General features: G+C 38.0%; 2 protein-coding genes across 4 annotated transcripts; both read right to left on the bottom strand.

Moving 5' to 3' along the window:
- Positions 1–1,857: 1,857 nt before the first annotated feature.
- LOC120103767 (probable protein phosphatase 2C 40) lies at positions 1,858–9,392 on the bottom strand. Of its 3 annotated transcripts, none has more exons than XM_039124759.1 (5): positions 9,199–9,392; positions 4,860–6,039; positions 4,487–4,751; positions 2,149–2,313; positions 1,858–2,070 (listed from the first exon to the last, which is right to left on the bottom strand). In XM_039124759.1, the coding sequence occupies exons 2-4, from the start codon at positions 5,991–5,993 to the stop codon at positions 2,186–2,188; spliced, it is 1,527 nt and encodes a 508-aa protein (XP_038980687.1). In that variant the 5' UTR covers positions 5,994–6,039; positions 9,199–9,392; the 3' UTR covers positions 1,858–2,070; positions 2,149–2,185. The 3 variants fall into 3 exon arrangements, with proteins under 3 accessions (XP_038980687.1, XP_038980688.1, XP_026664884.2); XM_039124760.1 differs by having other exon boundaries at positions 1,868–2,313; positions 4,860–5,800; positions 5,991–6,039; positions 9,199–9,390; XM_026809083.2 differs by having other exon boundaries at positions 1,868–2,313.
- Positions 9,393–12,850: 3,458 nt separating this feature from the next.
- Positions 12,851–23,639, bottom strand: LOC103718619 (alanine--tRNA ligase 1). Its single transcript, XM_008807530.4, has 8 exons — positions 23,235–23,639; positions 23,008–23,154; positions 22,009–22,121; positions 19,730–19,822; positions 18,420–18,522; positions 18,242–18,316; positions 16,237–16,332; positions 12,851–13,257 (listed from the first exon to the last, which is right to left on the bottom strand). Exons 1-8 carry the CDS (start codon positions 23,322–23,324, stop codon positions 13,198–13,200), a joined length of 777 nt encoding a protein of 258 aa, XP_008805752.1. The 5' UTR covers positions 23,325–23,639; the 3' UTR covers positions 12,851–13,197.
- Between the last annotated feature and the right edge of the window lie 172 nt (positions 23,640–23,811).

Below are 23,811 nucleotides of genomic sequence, written 5' to 3'. Positions count from 1 at the left end.
GTAAAAAGAAATAGGTTGATAATAAAATGCACAGGGCCTCATCTTGAGTGCAGCGGACTGACACTTCTGTTTCAAGACACGAGCTAAACCTGATGGTGCAGAACTAGCTCTTCTATCATGACCAAGTTTGACTGTGTTGATCCTTTCTTTTGAAAAAGTTGACTGAGTTTGTAAAAATAATAATAATAATAAAAAGCTCTGCCCCCTGACGTTTATTCATTCTAGCCACTAGCCATTAAGGACTCGTTTGGTTCGCACAAAGCATTTTCCCTCCTAGGAATATGATTCCTGGAAAACAGATTCCTAGGAAGTAGATGCCTAGAAAAGTATTTTTGGCATGTTTGGTTAACCATGGAAAAGTGACAAATTTCCAAAGTACTTATGTTTGGTTGACCATCCACTTTTCTGAGAAAGTTATGTATAATTTGTATTATGCCCTTAATAAAAATTAGGTCTTTAATATCTCTTTAATGCTTCTTTAATGCTGAAGGGTCTTTTTGGGAAAAAATAAAAATGGAGTGATTCCCGCCTCATGGGAAAGTAACTTTTCCATGTTTCTCATGGAAAAGATTTTTCCATGAAATGTGGGAATCATATTCCCATGGGAATACAACTTTTCCGTCTCTCTTCTTTGAAAATTCCAACCAAACAAGAGGTATCTCATTATTTTTTCATTGATCACACTTTCCCCCCTTCTTTTCCCGCGAACCAAACAAGCCCTAAGGTGATAAAAAACTAGGGAAGAAAGAAACATTAAAGGCCACAAGTTCTTGGTGTGATATATTTCCTTCCAAGACTACTTTTATGTTTCAACTGAGAGAGACACAGAAAAAGAGAGAGGCCATGTAGTCTATCCTACCTGTGTCCCAAATTTGGGTCCACTTAGCAGCACTGCTGCTGTACTCTTATCATCTATTTTCCTATAAAACTTTGTTTTTCAAGTCTTTTTGGTTTGGTAGGTAGATGCAGTTCTCCAACTTGTATACAACTTGCTCATGTCCACCCAGCTCAGTTAATGCAACTTCTTAAATATAAGGGCATGGCTTGGATATTTTGAGATATTTGAATATCTAAGAAATGGTAAAGTAGAATATTCGAGTCCAGATATTTCACACAAGCCACTCAGTAAAGGTTTATTCCATGCTATTTCCCAATTGCAAGATGCCCAGGGTTATCCTTACGAAATGCCTAGGCCTCTGACTCTCCATCTGACCATGTTTGATTTAGCTCAGATGGGAACCTTCTTTTCCTGTCAAAGTCTTCCACTAGAGACCACAATCTCTCTCTCTCTCTCTCTCTCTCTCTCTCTGTGTGTGTGTGTGTGTGTGTGTGTGTGTGTGTGTGTGTGTGTGTGTGTGTGTGGAAACTTAAAGATGAAGGTGAGATGTGATTTCTTGAGTGATGGTGGTCATTCCCATCCCAAATTGTTGTTGGTATGACTGGAGGCATCTATCTAACAGGAGAAAAAAGGCATCCACTTTGTACCATGGCCAATTGGCTACATTTTTCTCTATTTTACACCCTTCTGAGAACAATGCCATTGGTATCCAACATTTATCCCCACCCAAACTCCTTATGGGACCACAAGGGTATTCTTAGGTACACATCAACTCAAATCTGCAGATCATGTCCCCCATCAGGCCAAGATCTCAATATGCATCAAGGCGAGATGAATGCCCTAAGATCGATTTGAAGAACATTTAGAATAGTGTCCCTAAGAGGCACTAGGGCATATTTTTAGTGAAAAATACTAGAGCTAGTGATGCCTTCTACTAAAAGTGGGAATCTACCAATCTAAAGAACAAAAGAATATAATTATGGCTCATGAGCCATGTTATGCCGCACCAAAAGTTGAGATTTGGCCCACTTGAATCGATGTTCATAACTTCAAGAGCAGAATGTAATTAGCAACAAATGGAGTTCATTAAAAATGGCACATTAATTGATTACTCAAAAGATCTTTGACTAGCCAAGGATAGATCCAAGAGCAGGAAGGATCGTGTATTTGTAGGACAATTACCCAGGGTCCTATGGATCACAGCATCACTGTGGAGCTGGAAAGCCTGATCTCTGTAAAAGGTTTGTACAATGAGGCAATGAAAGATGAAAGGAACATGCAATTCATGCAATAATCACAGGCAATCTTACATGCTGTCAAAAACTTGAATTTTCAACAACTGGATGATTATTGATGTGTTGATGCAGTAGATGTTTGATGGCCAGTGCCGAGGAGAATCACAATGACAGTCACGTCGTCGTGATATTCTCTTCTCATACCAGCAGGGATGTCCATCAACTCGTCAAGACTCAACCCTGAAGCCAACCAGATGCAGGGATTAGGATATTTACACAGAGTCATGTGCAAAGCTCAATCAACTTTATGAGAAGTTTAAGAACAGCCCAAGCTTGAGCAGAATCTAATGAAAATATATCAGGTACTCAGAAATCAAATTGTCGTTTTGGTTAAATACACCGAAAGTAGGTGTTGACAGCCAGAAAACATGCAAATATTAGTGGTGAATCCCCACAATCATTTATCACTGGATGTACTACAGAACTGGCTCAAGCTTAAGCAGAACTTCATGATATTATATTAGGTACTCAGAATCAAACTGTCGAAGATTGTCATTTTTCTTAGATCCACTGAAAGTTGGTGCTGATAGCCAGAAAACACACATTCTCTATTTAAAATTATTAATGGTGAATCACCACAATCATTTATCACTGAATGTAATTTGGATTTGTGTTCAACTAAAGACCAACACAAAAGGACAAGTACGTCACAAACCCAACCAATAATTGCAGACCATGGGAAGCATTCGTACTCGAAAAAAGCTGTGCATCCTGGATTACATTGAATGATCCATGCATGTTGTTGTAACTTGCAAGCAAAAAGACAATAGAGTAGGATAAATAACATGACAGTTCATCAAGATGAAAACCAAGGCAACATGAACAGGAAACAACTGATTATTTTTATTTATGAAATGATTGTGATATCATAAAGGCTTCTAAAACAAGAACAGACAATGCTAAAGGTTACAGGATCCATCTTCATCTTCCCAAACGAAAAGCTACCAACCAACTACCATGTTAAACATTGTCATTTTGATTACAGAAGACTCTCTCTCTCTAGCTTATCCAACTGGAAACACCACGAGCAAGTCCATTTCTTCTCCATACCTTAAACTACTTCAGCCCAATATTAGTAACCTAAATATTTTCTAGTTAGTAGTTAGTCCAAACCACAAACTATAACTCAAGTGACTAAAACTAGTTCACCCAAATCCAATAACTACCAAAATCCGACCTAACATTTTCTCATTAGTCTAAACTTTCTAAACCACATCCATCCAAACACAAATCCATAAACATAACCACAATGTGAAGCTCAATTAACTAAATGTTTCCTTTCCCCAAGCTAAATCTAAATTTTACTTGGCTAGCAAAGACCAAGCTCCTCTGCAACCAACTAGCCAAGGCAATAAATCTCAAACTATGAAACCATGCCTGAATAGCCAATCCTATCTATTATCCAACTAGATGAGCCCAGCCTAATACAATTCCATTATGGAAAGCCCAAAAAAAGAACCTCCTCCTTGACCTGAGAAGTGCAATTTAATTAGGCACCTTAAAGCCACTTTATAGCTACTCTATGCAAGTCATTCTATCACCAACCTAGAAGCCAACCCATATGCCACACATTCAATTGCCTACTCAACTAATCATATTTCTATGTCTATAAATACTTCTATTCTCATGTTGGCGGAGCTAAGAAGAAAATAAGTGAATCTTTTCACAAGAAACATCGTTCTTAAGCAACCCTAAATATTTTTCCTTCATCTTCAATAGTTCAAAGCCTTGGACATTTGCAATTGACAACTAAACCCAAAAGCCATATCCACCTTCCTTCCACATCCAGACCCACCCATAGCCTTTTTTAAAACCATATTTAGTTTTTGTTTTTCTGAGCAGTGATGGTAATTTGCCAACTCCAGGATTCGAACCCCTGGACCTCCCTCCAAAGGCGAGTCCTTAGGAGAGGAGTCCCACCAGCTGAGCTAGCTAAACAGCTGTTGGCAAAACCATATTTGTTTATGGACCAAAATACTATCTCCTCCTGAATCACTAAACTATGTATGATTCAAACTTCTAATTAACTCTCAAGAAATGCAATAATCCTTTGTTATACAAGCAGTGCAACTCAAAAATTACATTTATACTTTTTCATGATATCTAGTTTTCATAAGAATCACTAATTTAGGTCCAATGCTCTAAAGTTAAGAACAGAGAATTCTGAGGTGCAGCTATAGAATTTAGAAATAAACAGAATCAAGGAGGCACTTTTAGCCTAAACTTATATAATGCGCAGAGCTAAAACAAAAAAGTAATGGCAAGAAAGCATAATTTCATAGAAAAGCATAATGAAAGTTGTCTACCTAAACACAAAGGAGTTAAATTATTAAAGCATAGGATATGATTATACCTGCCCTTTTAGCTGCTCGTGACATAAGTTGCTCCACTAGAAATTTTGCCGGATTGCTTGATGGTGAGGTGATAATAAAAGAGCGTACAATCTTTACAACTTCCTCATTACTAAAGAAGTCAAACAGTCCATCACTTGCAACCAGAACAAATTGATCATCTTTTGAAATTCTATGAATGTTGAGTGACGGCTGCGTTGAAATATATGGTGGACTCAAAAGGTTTGGAACTTGAAGAATGCCCATTAAAGCATCATTCAATTTCTTCTGCAAATATTAGGAAAATATAAAATTCTGGTTAAAAAGGTTGAATGTATTTTCTTTTAAAAAAGAACATGAGAGAAAAAAAGTATAATTTTTTAGTTAATGTTTTACCTTTTTCAAATAACCTACTCCAAATGCACGAGTTAGCTTGAGTTTCCCTTTCACCTTTCCATGTGAAATTATCTTTGGATCATCAGGGTGATCAGACAAAAGCCTCATTCTCTCTGCCTCATTATCAACCGAGTGACAATCAGTAAGCTGAATTGCTTCCAAATTTTCAGCATTGATGCCTTTTGTTTTCGCCAATATGGCTCGGCTATCACCTAAGTTAAGTGAATATAAATCCTGCCCATGGATAAGCACAACCAAAACACAAGATCCTATAGACACCAAATCAGGTCGGTCATCCATTTCCTGTTCAACCATATACAAGAAATCACTTTCTGCTTGTGCAAGAGCTTGTTCAAGACAACTAATGACACAATTTTTGAACACATCAGATGAGCCTTCCTCCTTTTGCACCATGGCAACACCCATGTCATTGATGCTGCTAGCTTCCAAAGACATATTTTCATGAAAACTATGGTCTTCTATAAGATATGGGAGGGGACCATCTGGACAAAAGTCATCTGGCATCATAATATTGCTAGTCATCATTTTTGAGTTTAATGTGTTCAAATATAACCTAATATTTTCATATAAAGTTCCAGCTAAAAAATCAGCTGCATCTCGCCCATTAAAACCATCATAAATTGCACAGAAAAGCCATCCATTTTCTTCAGAACAAACTGCTTGGACTCTATCTTCCCCAGCAGCCCCACCAGCTATTTCCACTTCCATAGCATTAAGAAAGCCTTCACTATGGGAAGGAGCACTCATAGATTTCAGCATGCTTGCATCCCAATCCGAACAATCACTTTGAGAAGATATGCACCCACTTAAATTCGATGTATTACTTTGCATAGAAGATGATAAAATATCCAAACTAGACAGTGATGGTGAAGAAGGTACTCTTTGGAATGTCTTTGGAGAATCCAAACTGGGTAATATCCCTGTTCCAATCAAACCATTGCAAATATTTGTGTTTGCTAAAGTGAAATTTGCACTTAGAGCAGCTCCTGAGAAGCAAAAAAATGAACTTTTGCACATTTGAACCTTCTCATTGTCATCACATGCAGTTCCTTTTCTACCCAAACATTGGTAGCCAAAACTAACATTAAATTTCCCATCAGATTTGCTTACCATAATTTACAACTGAACCTATCAACAAATTCTTTGGAAGTGCTTTTAGCTGGAAAAAGAATTTAGATTACGTATTAGATTGAGAACAATATCTATCAGACAATAAATCGGGTAAAGAATCAGGAAAAAGAACTATTTACAATGACCATTTTATAGAAAAGAGATGTATTAGTCATATGATTTTTTGCCCTTCATAAGTATTCTTGATAGTTAGAAGAGCACAACAGATAAAAACTTAACTCCAAGACAGTTACCATAACAGATACAATAACTCCAAAGCATATACAAACTTATGCAATTGAAAAATTAGTAAATATACCAGTATGAAGCTTTCCATAAGTTAACTATTCAGATGGTTGGCAATAGTTAGCAACTTTCACAAGACAGCCTCGAAACCTTCGTACATAATTAAGAAAAAGTAGATATTTTCAAGTAATTTAATACGCTCCCACGCCCATGAGAATTTTAAGATGACGAATAGATTACTATGATATGCTGAGCACATCGAATTTCCTTTTAAGTATTAAAATCATACACATTGAAATTTTTCCATAGAATATATGGCAATTTAGTTACTTAATAATAGTGCCACATAAATATTGCTGAAAACATGTAGTAATTTACCATACTATCTGCTGCTATACATCGATACTGAAATAAAAGCTTGGAAATAAAAAATGCACTAGGTTAATTTATAAACTCACTGGTATTTGGTTACTGTGTTCCCCCTCACAATTGTGGTTCTAGAGTTCTAAAATGCAGCATGTGACAACTAAGGAAATATGCAGACAACTTGCCACATCGAGTGTTTAATATCTGTCCAATCTGTGTTATTCTTGGAAAAAGTTTACATGTCATTCTCTATGCACATACCGCAGATAGCTCCACTGTGTAAACTTGGCTAAGATACATGAAATTTATGGATATTGTCTGATCTATCATTTACAGCTCACATATGGAGTTTAATTTTTGTCTCTTACTTCATGTTCATGTGATCCAAATTTCTATCCTATTTACATGTGAAGTGGCAACAAAACCTTACTTGGCTTTTGCTTTTTACCTCTCCACTCTCTTGTACTTCAAGACGAGAGGACTGTCGACCACACCAGGATGTATTGCACAACATATAAAGTATGAATATGCATATTTCAATACTTGGCTTTCACAAACAATATTAAAACGTTTGCATTAAACCGAAACATAAAGTTGCACATGGTCTCCTCAAATTAATATTGCATTAAATTATTAAAAAAAATAAATATAAATGAATCCGTCATGCTGTAGTATTTTTTGCATTTAGCAAATAAAATATTTTCAAAATAACCAACTGAACTTCAAAGTATAGAAGCCTCTATTATAAGATCTGAACACCAATATCAAAAACATCTTTGCATTAAAAAAAAAAAAATCACTCAAAAACTAATGATGCATAATTGCAGTAACTAATGATGCGTAATTGCAGTAACTAATGTTGAGACACATGTTGTCAAATGTTTGTTCATGTCCTGTTGCTTATAACCCCATAAGCTTTGATTCGGTTGTATAAATCTGTTAGTTTGGTTCTGCATATAAGCTTCCTACAGTAACAGAAAAAACTCAAGTTATCATTATTTCCTAATGCCATCACATGTGGTCTGTAGTGGCGTTCACTTGCATTCCAAAGCTCTTGTTTTGTAACTCCACCTGCCTATTTATGATGAACATGAACCTGCTGAACTCTTGCAGTTAAAAATTCAAAACATAGGGTACTTCTACCTCGTCTTAATTTTATCACATAACTGGCAGTTGAGACAACTGCTCTCCTAAGAAGGATGTCAGATGTTTTCCTATAAAGAAGCTAAGGAAAGCCTCAAGATTCAACACCCCCTCCACCTGCCCCCGCCCCCAACTTTGTGGTTTTTTTTGTTTGTTTTTTAATTCCATTATACCAATATTATTGAGTGAGAATTCTGACATGTTTCTACAGTAGTGGAACAGTGGAACCTTTCTTGGCTATTGAAATTCAAAATCCACAAAAAGTTCCATGCCTCTGATTCATAAGAGGCAACAAAAAAGAAAAGAAGTTTTAACAATTGATAAAATCAGCATTAAAGTCTTCTGATTAAGGGATTCATCAAGTATAGTGAAATAGAACATTCAAATCCCAAATGAATCCCAGCAATAAACATGAGATAGAGTTTAAAAGTGAGGGAGAGGAAGGGAAACAAGGTGATTGGAAAACAACTGACTAGAATAATTCAATTGTTATTATCTTGGTCAAGACCAGGGCCTTCCACACCTTTAATGCTCAAGCAGTTTCGGTGTTTTATTAGAATCCGAGTATTTACCATCGACCCACTACAACCATAACCATCTAGCCTCTCCCAAATATTAGGTTAAGATATATGGATACTTATTCAGTAAGCATTTCTATTTTGGTTTACTTCTATTTCATATCCTTTTTCACAACCTCCATTAATGTAACCTAGGGTCTTCCCTTCCTTGTTTTACATCCTTTAACACAATCCTCCCCTTTCGGAGCACCCTCAGATATTTGTTTACGTGCCCATACTATTTTAGTTAATTTTTACCATCACTCTGTTCTTAATTTTTGCAACTCTTACCATTACTTTGATATGCACAACACGACCTATACCAGTCCCAAACCCAAATGAAAAAAGTCGAGGGCTGACATAAGCGGATTCAAATTCAGTATTGTACCAAAATTGCAGTGTTTGAACATTTTGTGTCGAAAATCGACATAAAAAAAAAGAAGAAGCAGATCTAAGGTTGTCTGCATCTCCCAAACCTTATGAAGACCTAAGCTTTTGGCCATTGTACAGGATGAGTCCTAAGCCTTTGCATCTCTCCCTCATAATTTTAGGTGGACTAAAGGATTTTCACATCCATATCCTCCAAATAAACATTTCTAAATCAAAGCCATAGATAATCACAAAAAGTTAATTTAAAAGAAGAAGAAGAAGAAGAATAAATGAAGGGAGATGAGTCTCTTCCATCAAATATTAGTAGTAGTAGCGCAATAAATCCAGAGAATCTTCAAAACAAACTATAATAGTAGCCTGGTAAATAAAGTAAAAGAAGGACAATATAGAAATTTTGAATTTCTGATGAAGCACGAATCAAACATTCCAAAAAGAGGAGAACAAGAACTCGATGGTGCCAAAAGTAGCGTCGAAGAGAGATTAAAAAAAAAAAAAAAAGCAGTACCCAGAAGAACTTGAACTAGACTTGGTGTGAGCACTCTGCTCTTGATTCTCCCCGGCTTTGTTCGATTTCAGAAGGGAGGAGAGAAACGGATGGGAAGGCGAGAGAGGAGACGAAGTTGTGGCTTCTCGCAGCCTGTGCGGACTCCAAGCGGTGAAATTGGCGGGCGTGGTTGGCCTCTTCTCTGCGGACTCCCTAGAGAAACAAAACTAGGTCACGTAAGGCAACTAGGACACGTGCAATGCGCATGATAGAAAGCTTGATTTATTTATTTTTTTCTGTACTTTTTAGAATTGGTTAATCTATTTTTAATTTGGGCTGGTGCAGTCATACTGTTTCTCTTTCTTTGCACAACTATGCCGAGAACTTTGCATTATAGTAAGAATGGCATTGTTTCTCTTTCTTGATAAGAATGATATTTTCTACTATTTATCTTAGTGGTGATACCCACTATTTGGCAACTAAAGATCTCGGATTTGAATTGGGAAAGGTATATCCCTAAACATCAGGATTTAGATAATTATAGTGCAGATATATCTCTGTTTATATCTTAAAAAGATGCTAAAAAAATATTAGGATTATATTCCCAACATAAAAGTTTTATGTATATATTTGAAAGAAAACTCTATACCATCATATTATTTTTCTTATGCTAATTAATATATTGCTATATGAGTTGTAAAATTGTAGTTTGGATACCACATTAAGATAATATGTTGCAAATAGATGATTTTGCTTGTGTGTGCATGTGTATAAATTTTGTCTTTTTAAAATAGATCCAAACAACATCCGCATGTTGGAGGTATTGATTTTATAGCATCTAAGTTTGATAGGTACGAGCATTTTATGTGGATGGGTGTCTTGGGTGCTCTGTCTATTTATTCATTAAGAAGTTCCTCTTGGAGATCTATGCTCAAATGCATGGTAAAAGTAGTAAATGATTTACAAATGACACTGCACAAGTCAACTTGGTGCGTTTTATAGCAACCTTAAATCTTTTGCTAGCTTTTGAGTTTAATACATAGAAATGGAAGATGCTGAAGAAATATGGATGCTTGTATGATTTTCTTAACTAAGACGATGAGCTTGATATTCACTTAGCTCCGAGGCCAATTGTTCTCATATGCAATGTTGTTCATAGCTACCATAGTCCTAGGTGATTGAGACTTGATTTGGCTCGCCAATAGTATGTCGAGCTACCATATTCACCATTATGGTTGGTTTGGCTTGACATGAAACATAGGTTGCAGAACAGTTGCAAAAATATCATTTGACATTATCTCTTGATCGAGCTTGTGCAGATAAATGTTCGCAAGCATAGGTGAAAGAGGACTTCAAGTCTCTCATGTAATAGCATCTCAATGTGAGTCTTTAGAATCCTCTAGCGTAGGATAAGAAGCCAAAGTCCATGACGTTTTAAATCTTGTGCACATGAAATGGGATGGGACATATTTGTCTCTTTTTTAGTAGAGGGGTCATCAAGTGACATGGATTCTTGTCTTTATTTGGGTTCAAGATTTCTTCTCCCACGACCGCTAGCATAACTGTGAACGCAAAAATCAAGCGGTGTCAAAAAATACAGTGGATTTGAGAATAGAAATTGCAAAGATATAGGATAATATTCAAATTTAGACCCTCCCACCTTTTTTGATTGAGTCCCATTTTTTAATCGTGACCCCGTTCAAGGTGATCAGGAATCTCCCTCTCAGTTTTCCCTTTCTTTTTGTCCTTATATTTGCCCCATTAACTTTGTTGGACCAAATATAAGACTACAAGAATAGATCCCTAAAGTAGACATTGCTTAAGGGATACAAAATCTGGCTTGAGGTTCTCATTCTACATTTTTTTAGAAAACAGAGAGATGAGGAAGAACATGTGCATGTCCAACACGCCAGAACTTGATATAATGAGAACTTGCCAATCAAAGTATTAATCATGTCTCAACACGCCACCATATAAATTAAGTAGCCTATAATCAACTTCAGATGTCATCATGACTACCATTTTTTTTTTCTTTCTGTATAAATGTTATCATTATTATGAGGTGAAAAGAAGCAACACGTTGAGCACCTTTTGCCCTAGGAATTCTCTTGAAAATGATGCTAAAGGATAAGATCAGACTCTTTCTCCTTCACTGCTATGTAGAAACCCCCCGAGTGGCTTTTTTATACACAAATATTGAAGAGAAATAAAGTCTGATAGAGGTAAAGGTCCCACCTTCCCAAGATATTTCGGACATAAAAAATCACAATTTTAGGCAAATTTTGACATCCGAAATATATTAGGGTTTTGCGTCAGCTATTTGGGGTGCACCTTGTGGAGAGAGTCCGCTCTTTGCCGGTTCCAAGGTGTGCAGGTCCAGATGTCTGAGTTTGAAGTATCTCGAATAAGACTGATGTCAGAGTGGGAGATCTCTCCCACCTCTTTCAGCGGAAGTATGAGCTAGGACCGGAATGTGCTTGGATCTGACGCTTTGGTCTTCATCCGAGGGTAGTACTGTTCTTATGAAAGGTGGTCTGGGACCGCTTATCGACGAGAACAGTGCTTAGTGGATGTGGTTTGAGGATTCCCTTAGTATGCGAGATGTGCGGTGTTGACGAGATGGTGGACCATGTGATGTTTCAGTGCATATAGGCGAGAATGACATGGCGGGTGGCAGGATTCCTGTGGAGGGCTTGGAGCCAGCAGGACCAGTTCTTACTGACCATCCGCCGATAGTCGGGTATGCCACTATTACGCCAAGAGGCTGTCAGAGCGACCTGCACAGCCTACTAGATTTGGCTGGCAAAAAATGCTCGAACTTTTGGCGAGTACAGAATGTCGCCGAGGCTCGTGGTAGAAAGCGCTCAAGCGTCGGTAGCGAAAATTAGTCATATCTCATCGTTAAAAGGGCCTTTGATAGCTTGGGATATCTAGAATTTTTATTCTGCTCGAATAGTACCCCGTACGGTGTTCTTCATCAGGAAGCCCCCACCTCCGAGTTTCCTCAAGGTCAATTTTGATAGATACGTTGCCGACAGAGGTAAAGGGGAGGCGCGAGTTTTGTTATCAGGGACCCAGACACTAAAGTGGTAGCAGCAGGCGACTGTCAGCTATTCGACATTTCTGTGCCTGGTGCGGAGTTGAGGGCTGTTTGGGCAGGCCTTCGACACGCTCGGCTTGAGTTACGAGCCAGTTCAGCCATCCTAAAGGGTGACTCGACCACGGTTATCAGTTAGATTCAGGAGGATCCAAAGGGTGCTGGCGGCAACCATTCGTTCCTTCGTGACATATGGGCAATGACGAGGAATGGAGGAGCCTTCCATGCCAAGCATATATTTCACGAAACCAATGGAGCTGCGGATTGGGTGACCGCCTATGTGGCCAGCCATGCAAGTGGACCGAGTGGTACCCTATAGGCTAGGGATAGGGAGTTGGCCTGGGCACTCCGAGATATTCTGTTTTCCGATTTTATTGAGTATATTCATACTCGTCAAGTGTGAGTTACCCATCCTAGCAATATATATATATATATATATATATATATATATATATATATATATATATATATATATATATATATATTAGGGTTATTAAATGACAACCCTCATGGAGAGTGTGCAAAACAGGAATCCACAAACAATAATTATCTAGTATGCTGCAGAAGAGAGATTCTCTAGAAAAAGATAATCATGCATCGATTAATCAAAAGGGAAACAAGACAATTAAAAGTCGAAACATAGACTGCAGTCATCAATAGCTTCTGATATAATCTGTGTGTGTTTTCACTCTTTCATGTATTTCTTTTGTCATTTCTCACAATGGAAACAGCAATCCAATGATAAGGATTACATTCATTTCTTCAACTCGGACCCTTCTGATGTACTACAGAATGCTCCCAAAATTGCCAGCATCTAGCTTGGCAAAGATGGACAAATTTAAGGTTTGAGTTGGCCTGCATGTTGTGATTCTATTCTCCCCATGGGGTACGATTCATGCCATAGAGTATACTGATGATAAATGATCAGGAACTGATGTTATAAAATACTTTAGTGAATCCTTTCTTCGTCCGGATTTGCATAACCTGAAAAAAGGTACCAGGGCCAAATGAATGTTCCATGTTAAAATGCCAAATAAAATGCAGAAACCAAGTTTTACTATGAACATCTGATATGTTGTACTATTTCATGTTGCAGGCTGTTACCATGATGGCCATATCCAAAGGAAAGTGCACAAGGTAGTAATTTTAAGGCCAAGAATAAGCAATGGACGGCGCACAAAGTCATGTAATGCATGCTTGACTCTTCTCATGCTTAAAAGGCTTGCCTTCGATTAAAAGTCAATTCAGGCAAGTCCTTGGAATGCCTTCTAGCATCTCTGTCATCGATTGACAAGGCACATGTTTACCCAAGGAGATCCTCCAATTTCCAACTTTTTCATCAACACTTTAGGTCTCAGGCAGCAGTAGAGCCAGGGTTTTCCATTATAAGGGCTAACAATATATGGAATTAATTATATATGTCCTAACTATGCTTCATGATGTTATTCCATAGCAATTACCAGGTTACTATATTTTCTTAAAGAAGCATTATTCAATGGAAAAATAGAAGGTTCTGATGACAATAACAAATATATCTCTTTAAAATTTTTCATGCATGCATTGCTAGTATGTAATGAATCAGTGTGGCCTTGCCTGGATGTGCAGAATGGCAGCACCTTCGTTCTCATTGCTTGTCCTTAATGAGTGCGTACAGGAGAAATTTTTTTGTTCTTGGTTCAATTCAGGATATTGTTTGTGTATCAAGATATGGATTATATTTGGAAAGGACTCCTACCAAAGTTCTGGTGTTGCCTAAAAGGGATATTTCTGATGAGGGAAATTAGTTACAAGTATACACAAAAAAATTTTAGTTACATCCGGTTGTGGTGTGGGGGTCCATGGCCCACCTTACAAGTCTACACAACTGGACTGTTTGGTACAAGCTAGAAAGCAAACAAATAAGAAAAAAAAGGAGAGAAGTTGAAAGCAAATATCGTAAAATGACCTTACATGGCGTAATCCTCAAGCATCATCATTACCATTTATAAGCATCTGATTAGTTTTTTTTTTTTTGAATATTTTTGTTACTTGGAGACTGGGTTCACAATCTAAACATGTTTCACAAGATTCAAGTGTAATAAAAGATATTGGGTTCGAATAGGTAAAGAAATCTGCTGCACCACTATTATTGGTCCCTTAAAGATATCAGAAGACCATTTAGATTAAGAGTTTGGCTAGACTCAGATTTTTTCTGAGATAAGCTTGTCCTATATAGCTGTAGCATATCTAGTGGCATCTGAGAGGGACCAAAGAAATTATTAAATCTCTTAGGAGATTGCAGAATAACTAAATATCATACATGTATGCGCCAATTTTCCAATCAATATTCTGAACATGCCCAGAAGCGAACATTAATTATAAGTTGATGAAGTAATCGAGTGCAAGTAGTTTTGCAGCCTCCGATAGGGATGTACATGGGTTTGGTTGGTTCAAGTTAGAAGCTAACTGCAACTAACAATAATCCTCATTAATCCTCAATTTTCAGAACTGAAATCTCAAGGTCCGAACTCAAACAGCACAACCCAGCCAAGATCAGGTTGGTTTCAATTGATTCTCCAGCCACCCAGATATTCAAATTAGTAAACTTCAGCACATAAACTATTGTTTTTATTCAAGAAAATTTATTAAGCATACATAAAGCGGCATCTATTCAAAGGTATCTTATAACCACAAAATCCAAAATGGCTATAAATCTAATTATAACATGTTACAACTACAATGAAAAGAAACCAATATTTATTCCAGAAAAACAATATTTAACATAAACCATGAATCTATGAGATATACTGTAGATATAGTGCATGATATAAGCACTAAAATAAACCTAATGGGACATAAATCTGTTCAGCAAAAATACAATTCATCAAGAAAACAAAACTATCATGATGTTCAGCAGCAGCAGCAGCAAATAAAACCCCACAAAGACAACAAAAAATTGAAATTTCTGCGACCCCTGCTTTAAAAGGAGATGAAGATGAAGACATACAGATAGCAAGATGATGAAGATTATGATGATGAAGAAGCTGATGAAAATTTCTGCGACCCTGCTTTAAAAGGAGATGAAGATGAAGACATACAGATAGCAAGATGATGAAGATTATGATGATGAAGAAGATGATGATGATGCCGTTGTTGTTTTGTAGCATCATAGACTACAACAAGGTAAGAGCAAGCTTTGAGGGGTGGAAGCTGGCAAGAAGGGCACGGTTCAGGCCTCAGGGCTTGATCTTTGTGAAAAGATTCAAGGTAAGAGAGAGAGCTGTGGGCTTAGCACTGCAGGATATAGGGACAAATGGTGAATAGATGGTCGTGGAAGTGGATATGTTAAAAAGACTAGAGGACAGAGGAAGGAGGGATTATGGATTCAGCATTGTGAGAGTGAGGTAATGAGCCATGGAGTTGAGGAGGATCCATCAGCTGCGGGTGATGCTTGAGGCCGTGGGTGATGAGGTCATTCAGCAATTGGATGGAAGTTTGAGCCTTTGAGGTTAGATTGTGAAGAGTTGATGTCGGGGCCAATGAAAATAGGGTTTGTGTTTCAGAGTGCGAGGAAAGGGAAGCTTGAAAGGTGGAGTTTTACTCTCTCTCTCTCTCTCTCTCTCGCCATCTCTATATCTCTCTCGATATTCAAAATTGAACACATCACTAAGATGGTCGGTCCCGCCATGGGAGTTGGCATAAATAACTGAGAAGTGGGGGAGTGTCGGTCAAGGGGTGCCTCAGGCTTCGGCTCGATTATGAATCCATAGAGATATAAGCACATATATATGCATAAAACATAATATAAACTCAAACAAAAAACAAAGCACATCCACCTTATCACCAAAAAAAGAAAAAGCATGCACCCACCTGGGGGGAAAGAAATAAACATGAAAAAGAATGCAGCTTATTGTTATAATATTATATTAATAATGCTCAAATCAGATGTGGAGGTTCAGTTGCAAGTAATTAAGCCATTATTACCTTCAAGCTCCTAATATTTGCAATATCAGCCACATGAGTCCCTCCACAAGGGCATCCAGGGTGGTCACCAAACTTCACAATCCGTGGAGTGCTACCCTGAATGATTTCATGATCATTAGATTAACAGTTGCATGAAAAAAATGGGTATTGCAATCTTAACAAAATCATAAAGGTAAGTTCAACTCATAACTAGTCATTTTAAAGCTTTTCCGCAGTTTTATCTTTTAATCACGATGTGCAACTTATTAACCACAATTTTCATTCTAAGTGCCAAGCTTCTTATGGTTTAAATACATGTCATTTGAGAATAGACACACAACAGGGGGAAGAAAGGGAAATAAGAAAGAAACAAGAAAGTTGTTCGCTTAACTCTTTTCGCTTCGCAATTTGCTACATTCACTTCCAATCATTTTTTTTTAAAAAAAAAAATCTCAATGGATCACTGCCAACTATTTCTCATAATACATCCAATCCAAATTGAATATAAGAATACTCCATTAACAGAGAAGTATTGCACCTTCCCAGTCTCAAACTATGATAAGTATATACAAATTATGTATCCATTTAGACGGCATATCTTGCCTAAGAAAGTAACATCTTTAAAATTCCATATTTTGTTTGTTGTGCATAATAGTAAAGTTAAGTGGGTGTCGGTACCAGGAAATCCTGCTGAAAGAATACGAGATACTGTGCCTTTGATGGAAGCTTCAACTTCTAATACTTATTTTCCTCTGACAATACATCACAACGCTAACTCATGCCCCGCGAAAAGTCTTCCACCAATGCCATCTAACCTTCCAGTGTGATCTAAGCTGGAACTTATCACACCGATTAAGTCTCTCTTGATATCCACATCTAAAGTACATAATTACATGGCCTATGTTACTTCATAATCATAAACTGATTCTTTGCATCAATGTTTAGAAAGGTGGAGGCATAAGGTCAGGCATTTTGATTCTCAACGAGGCTTAGGTCTCAAGCTTAAGTTGTGAGGCACAAGCTTTATGGATTTTTCTTCAAATAAAAAATATATAGAAAATAAAAAAGAGGATAATTAGAGTAAAGGTTACAAGTAGTGTATAACCAAACAAGAATCTAACATTTGGCTCTATTACACCTTGTAGTTTGTGCAGAAATTTGTAGTTGCACAATAGCATTCAATGATAGCTAATTTTTGCATTTTAAAGAATTCATAAGTACAGCCAAAATAGATATAAAAAGATTTTAAATCTCATGAGATGGGGGTGTCTGATTTCTTCGTGGAAAAGGATGCCCTGCCGTCCTGCCCTATCCCAACAACCATTATTGTTGAGTGTCAAGTAGGTACTCTCTCTATCCCTTCTTCTTTCCTTTCTTTCTTTGTTTCTTTTCTTTCCTTTCTTCTTTCCTTCCTTTCTTTCTTTTCTTTTTTCTTCTTCTTTCTTCCCTTCTTCCTTCTTTCCTTCCTGTTTTTCCTTTCTTTTTCTTCTTCTTTTGTTCCTTTCTTTTTTTTTTCCTTCTCTTCTTTTTTCTTCATTTCATTCTTCTTGTTTCTTCTTCTTTTCCTGCATGGATTGGTTTTGGAGTCCCACACCTATTTTCTCACAAGAATGGGACAGGATGGATGGGACAACCCCCATCCCACCGCGATTTAAAACAGTGGATATAGGAACATCTGCTTCCTTCTATTATAGTGGAAATAATTAAATCTTAGTGTCTATGCCTTATTGCCTCCCATGGAAGGCCTAAGATGAGGCACAAGGTGCATGCCTCACATAAGCCTCCATACATGACGGGCCTGTATCAGTTTCAGACAACCTCACCTATGAGCCTCAAGCAACTTTTTGGCAAGCCACATCTTGATGCATGAGGCAAGCCGAACCTTAAGGTATTTTAAGGTATTGTGATGATGATATCAGATTTTCATAACAACCAATTCTTGATAAAATGTTTTAAGAGTAACAGATATCATCTTTGAGAATACTAATACTAAAAATACATACTATGGAAAAAGTGTCAGACATACCTTAGAAATATAACTAGGGAGATCACCACCACACCATTTAGAAGCCTCTTCATATGGTAAAACAGAAGCCTTCACCTGAGGGAATATTCATCATAAAATAAAGTGATGAAGAGAACATGGCAACAGACAGAAGGCAATGTTACAAAACCAGCAATTACTTTCATGATCTGATGCCCACCTTCACACCAGAAGAAATTAACGCATTTGCTTCTACTTCCAACTCCCTCTGTTTAGTCTGCAATTGATCTTTTGGGATTATGCCCTTATACTCAACAAACGGCCTGATAAAGTGAAAGAATTAATAATATTTAATCCAGTTCGCAAGATCCTCATTACAGAAGCAAAGATGTCAGTCCTAAAATGTAACAAGTTTGTGGAATGAGTACATATTCAAAAAACTATAAAAATGATAAGATAAGAAGAGACAACTATATTTGCTTCTTGATGTTGTATGCCACTTTCATGGCAGACAAAAAATAATTAAATAAGAGCGGCAGGTGATACTTGCTCAGAAAACGTGATCAAAGACGACATACATGCATGAAGAATGAAATGGCTTCCAGTGGTTGATTTAGGTCCCAACTAATATTGAGTTATAACAAGTATATATTCTGAGCAGCATGGAATACAATGCACGCACAAGTTCAACCTGTCATGGGGTGCTGTACAGATGTACTAGAAGAAATGCTGACAGAGGATAACATAGGATCACATTGAACCATAACAGATTTATCTGGAGTCACATGATCAGATGCTAACATAGTGAACGGCAGAAATCCGTGAAAATATTTTGTATTAAAAGAAGCAATGGCAATGAACTGGGATGGCCTCAATCATATTAGGCAACAGATCATTCTAGGCACAACTCCAGGGACAAATAGTGTGCACCGTGCAGTGAGCATGACAATTTCCAGGACCATTCAGAGTTTTGCAAGCCATGCAAGTCACTGAGACATTGTAGCAGAGCAAGTAAAAGAAATTTTGTTGATTGCAGCAGCTTTAAAATCTTTCAGCTATAATATGGCAGGTACTGGAGCAAATATTATAACAAATATAGTGCACCACAACAGCAGCTATTTTGGATGATACAGTTATGGACTAGCATGAAAGCTTTTAGCTCCCATAAGAAACTAGAAGAATGGATGAAACTTTAAATCTTAATTTTAGAAAAACAAGGCTCTCCCTTGATGTCAAATTTTGAGAATTTTGAGAATTTTGCAAGTTGAATCTGGCAGCCAGAACAACGTACAATTACACAAGACAAACTGAAAGAATAAAATGTATGAAATCTCAACTATCTTCCAAGCAACAATACCAAAACTAAAATGTACCAGACATCAATATTTTATAATAGACAAATCTATATAGATCCACCTTGATGATGACATTGATAAATAGACAATAAACTCAGAGTCATGGCCTTATCAAAAGGAAATTAAAGAAAGAAACAAATGATAAATAGGGTCCAAAACTGCTCCCACATCATACCCATCAGGAAAATGATAACCTTTCCCAGGCTCGAGATGAGATAAGCCTAACTTGCGCATGCATATATCCAACAAATGCCCTGCTGAATGAAGTCTGCAACATAAATAAATAACAAGTTAAGGCAAAAACCCTTGTATCAAAAAGCTTAGGTGCAGTAACAGTGGGCAGGTAAAATGCACATGATAGCCCCTATCCAGCTCCATCTGTATACAGAGTTATGAGATAAACAAAGGAGGTGACTCTCAGAAAAATGTGTGCATGAGAGAGAGTGTGTGAGAGAGAGGCAACAGGCGCACAAGGCTTTCACTATCTAGTTTATGAATGGATAAGATAAGATCCAGGAGCTTCTCTCTTGATAGTGATGCATGCACTTCATTTTCTATTAGATACACATTCACTGTAGTTATCTCCTTACATGGTTGTAATAATGCCATTATAGCCATATAACAGCCATGAAATTAAACAGTTACACTTACAACTTACAAGCCATTATACCATTATAACAGATTGCGACTCAGTAAATGGCAATTATTAGTTCCAATGGCAAACAACAGGTTATAACAGAAAAATGAGGACCTTATGAATATCATGGAACCATACAGTATTATTTTGTAAATAAATAATAATACTACGACAATAATATAAGAATAAATCAAATTATTGAAATAGCGAAAGTGTTAATTATGGCTGTTATGACCATTATATAACACCATTATAGCAACAAACAAGCCAATATGAGCATTTCTATAGACCGTCATATAAGTTTATAATATAATGGCACTATCCCAACATTGTTATAACCAAGGTTAGATGAACCGACCGAACCAACGTACCGGTTAAGACCGGTACCCGATCCGAACCGATACCGAACCGGTTCTGAAAAAAAAATGCGCGGACGCGCGCTGCCACTCTGCCGCATTAAAAGCGGCCAAGTGGGGCAGCACGTGGGCTCGCTGCCCGCACGGCGAGCCTGCGCGGGGAACCGCGTGCCCACGCGCTGCCCGCACGGCGAGCCTGCGCGGGAAATCGCGTGCACGCGGTTCCCCGCGCATCGACCGCGATTCCCACCATGTGAAACGCGCGCGGGCACGAGTCGTGGACGCGTTTCCCCACTCGCGCTTGCGTCCCCGCGCTGGCGCGCTCCCCGCGGCCTCTCTCTCTCTCTTTTCTTTTTTTTTTGCCTCCTCTTCTTTTTTCCGAGCTCCTCCTCTCTACTTCCCTCTCTCCTCCTCTCTTTTCCTCTCTTTCCCCCTTCTCCTGCGAGCAAAGGAGCTCTTCTTCCCCGCGAGGTGCTCGGGAGGAAGAAAGAGGCCCGGTAGCGCGAGACGTATTCTTCCCCTCTCTCCTCCTCTCTTCTTCTCTCTTCCCCCCTTCTTTCTAGTGAGTACCGGTGCAAACCGGTGCGGTTCGCACTGGTACAAGCCCGAACCGGTGTGGTTCGACCGGTACCGGGCATGTACCGGTGCGAACCGCATCGGTACGGGGTCGGAACCGAATTCCACCGCTGTACCATACCGGTGGAGGCTACTACCAGTACAGTACAGGCTGAACCGGTTGGTTCCAACTGGTTCAGCAGACCCTGGTTATAACAAATGTTATACAATTATGATTTTCATTATGTGAAATTACGCTCCAGGCAGAATTTAAGAGAAATAAAAAAGTGAAGAGATTGCATCTGACAAAATCAGGGTGCTTTAATTCATTTCCTCTCACAGCAAACTTTGGCATCATGACATGGCACGAAGATGTACTATGACAGTATTGGAACTTGTGGGTAAGCACAGGAACTTTCTGAAATGAGCTTCATGACACAGTGCATTGCATAGTGATCTCAGCTATGAATCCAACTTCAAATAAGAGAAGACGATGTTTATTCACAGTATGGGATTAAATATTTAATATAATAAAGGTAGCAACATTTTGATCAAGATATCAAATATATCATTGTAGAAGTAATTGAATGATACAGTAAATGGTCATCCACAGAATGGATTTCAGTTCGCCATCTCCTATCCTTTCAGCTGAGGCTGATACTATAAAGTTTTCACTAGAATAAATTATAAGATATCGAATATATAATTGAAGAAGTAATTGGATGATACAGTAAATGGTCATCCACGATTTCAGTTCGCGATCTCCTATCCTTTCAGCCGAGGCTGATACTATAAAGTTTTCACTAGAATAAATTAAATTACTTTGGACATTGAATACATAAACTCCTAACTTTGAGAGAACTCAGTTTCAGAATAACTTATTGCAATTTTCTGAGAAATCTATACCTGGAATTGAGGTCACGCCTTTCTGCATCAACATACAAGTTGACTTCTTGTCCCTCTTTGAGTTTGGATTCCCATCCCTCTTGCACATCTTTGAAAAATCCATAATGGAAAACCTAACAAAGTGTATCATCATTAATGCAAAATAACATCCACATAACTGAAATATGAAACCTTCCATCTGAAAGGGATCAGAGCAGACCATGAAACCAAATTCAGGTGAAGAAATGAATGGCATCTTCAATTCTTGCATTAGATTATGAAAGTTTAATTAGGTAATGATATCAGACTTGCTTGCTCCATTAATTAAGGAATTTATTTAGTTTTAGGTTATTGATAATGATGTCCCGTTCACTTATTAATTAACTGTTCCAGCTGTTCTTGGTTAATCAATATACCTTAACAAGGAACTTATTGAATGCCTCAGCAAGCAATTCAATTTAACTATTCATGGTTTAATTTCCTTTCACTGGGCATGCGAAACACAGCATCATGGTTGATCCTTATTTCTTTTACAGAAGCAGTAAGAGCAACATCTTAAAGGAACACACAAGCCTGGTTGTTGATACCCTCCAAATCAGAAAATATGGAAACACCTTCCCTATAGTAGAGTAGGTGCATTAGAGAAAAATCTTTCAGACCAATATTCTACAAGTTACCGAAGCTGATAAACAAGGAGCATAAGCCTGATTACTAAGATTATAGTCAGTACTGAAGCTTTTTTCACCTCTAGTACCTTTAATTATAATTACAGTCATAACTAACAACAAAAAATGGTCATCATGATAGACGATCCCTTCTCACTTGTTAATAACTTCTCGAACTCAACAATTTGATGATGATATAAAAATATCCATTTCAAGATCCTCATTTGAGCTCATATGGAAATAAATAATCAAATTTACATCATATATTATATGAACACAAAAGCGCAGAAAAGACCCCAAATTGCAAGTGAAGAAGAACACAAGATGGGGAGTTCCGGAAATCAAGAATTCTCACCAATCCATCTTTCAATCTCACGTCCTCTACCATGAACTTGAAATCGGAGCTACGGTTCGTGATGAATCCCGTGTCGGCCGGCTGCCCACCGCCCTGGGGGTAGAAAATAGTGGCATCCAAGATCACCGCACGGCGGGCGTCCTCTTCCTTCCAATTCCCAAATCAGGTTGTCAGCGGCAAAGAATCGAAACAATTAAGGCTTACAAAAAGGTTTTTAGAAGCGAGACCTGGAGGCAGGATAGAAAAATGGCGGTGGATTCAAGAGTCCGCATGTCATCGAAGTAGGCAAGCTTCGTCGGGCTTAACATCGTCGCCATCCGCTGCAAGAATCTCTCCGGTGCTTCTATTTCCCCGACAAATTTTTCCGGACGGTAGTCTCAACCGCCGCCGCTCGGACCCGAACACCGCGCCGAAGAGATTACCGTCCGGTCCAATTTGTCCGGGAAAAAAGAAAGAGGGAAGAGAGTGCTACGACCTGGAGATTGGAGACAGAAGGCCGTCAGATCTTGATCAGTCGATGACCATCAGATCTTAGCCGTCCAAATGTTAGAGGCCGGTGATATTGTCAGTGCTTTTTTACCAGAAAAGTCAGACATGAAGGTCGTCAATTGCGTTATGCAACCAAACGCTCTCTCTTTTGGAAAAAGCATGCTCGCTTAAATTAATTTGGATGGGGATCCATCCGAACCGACTTATGCTTGAAAGATAAACTGACCAATAAAAACTCACCATCTAATCATTGACTAACAATTGAAAGTTTGCCATATAGCATATCCAAAAGATATATAGAGAGTCTTCTGCATC

Source organism: Phoenix dactylifera, chromosome 3 (genome assembly GCF_009389715.1).
Source record: "Phoenix dactylifera cultivar Barhee BC4 chromosome 3, palm_55x_up_171113_PBpolish2nd_filt_p, whole genome shotgun sequence".
Lineage (NCBI taxonomy): Eukaryota > Viridiplantae > Streptophyta > Magnoliopsida > Arecales > Arecaceae > Phoenix > Phoenix dactylifera.
The sequence above is the reverse complement of the archived record's forward strand: the minus strand, read 5'-3'. Positions and strand labels throughout refer to the sequence as shown.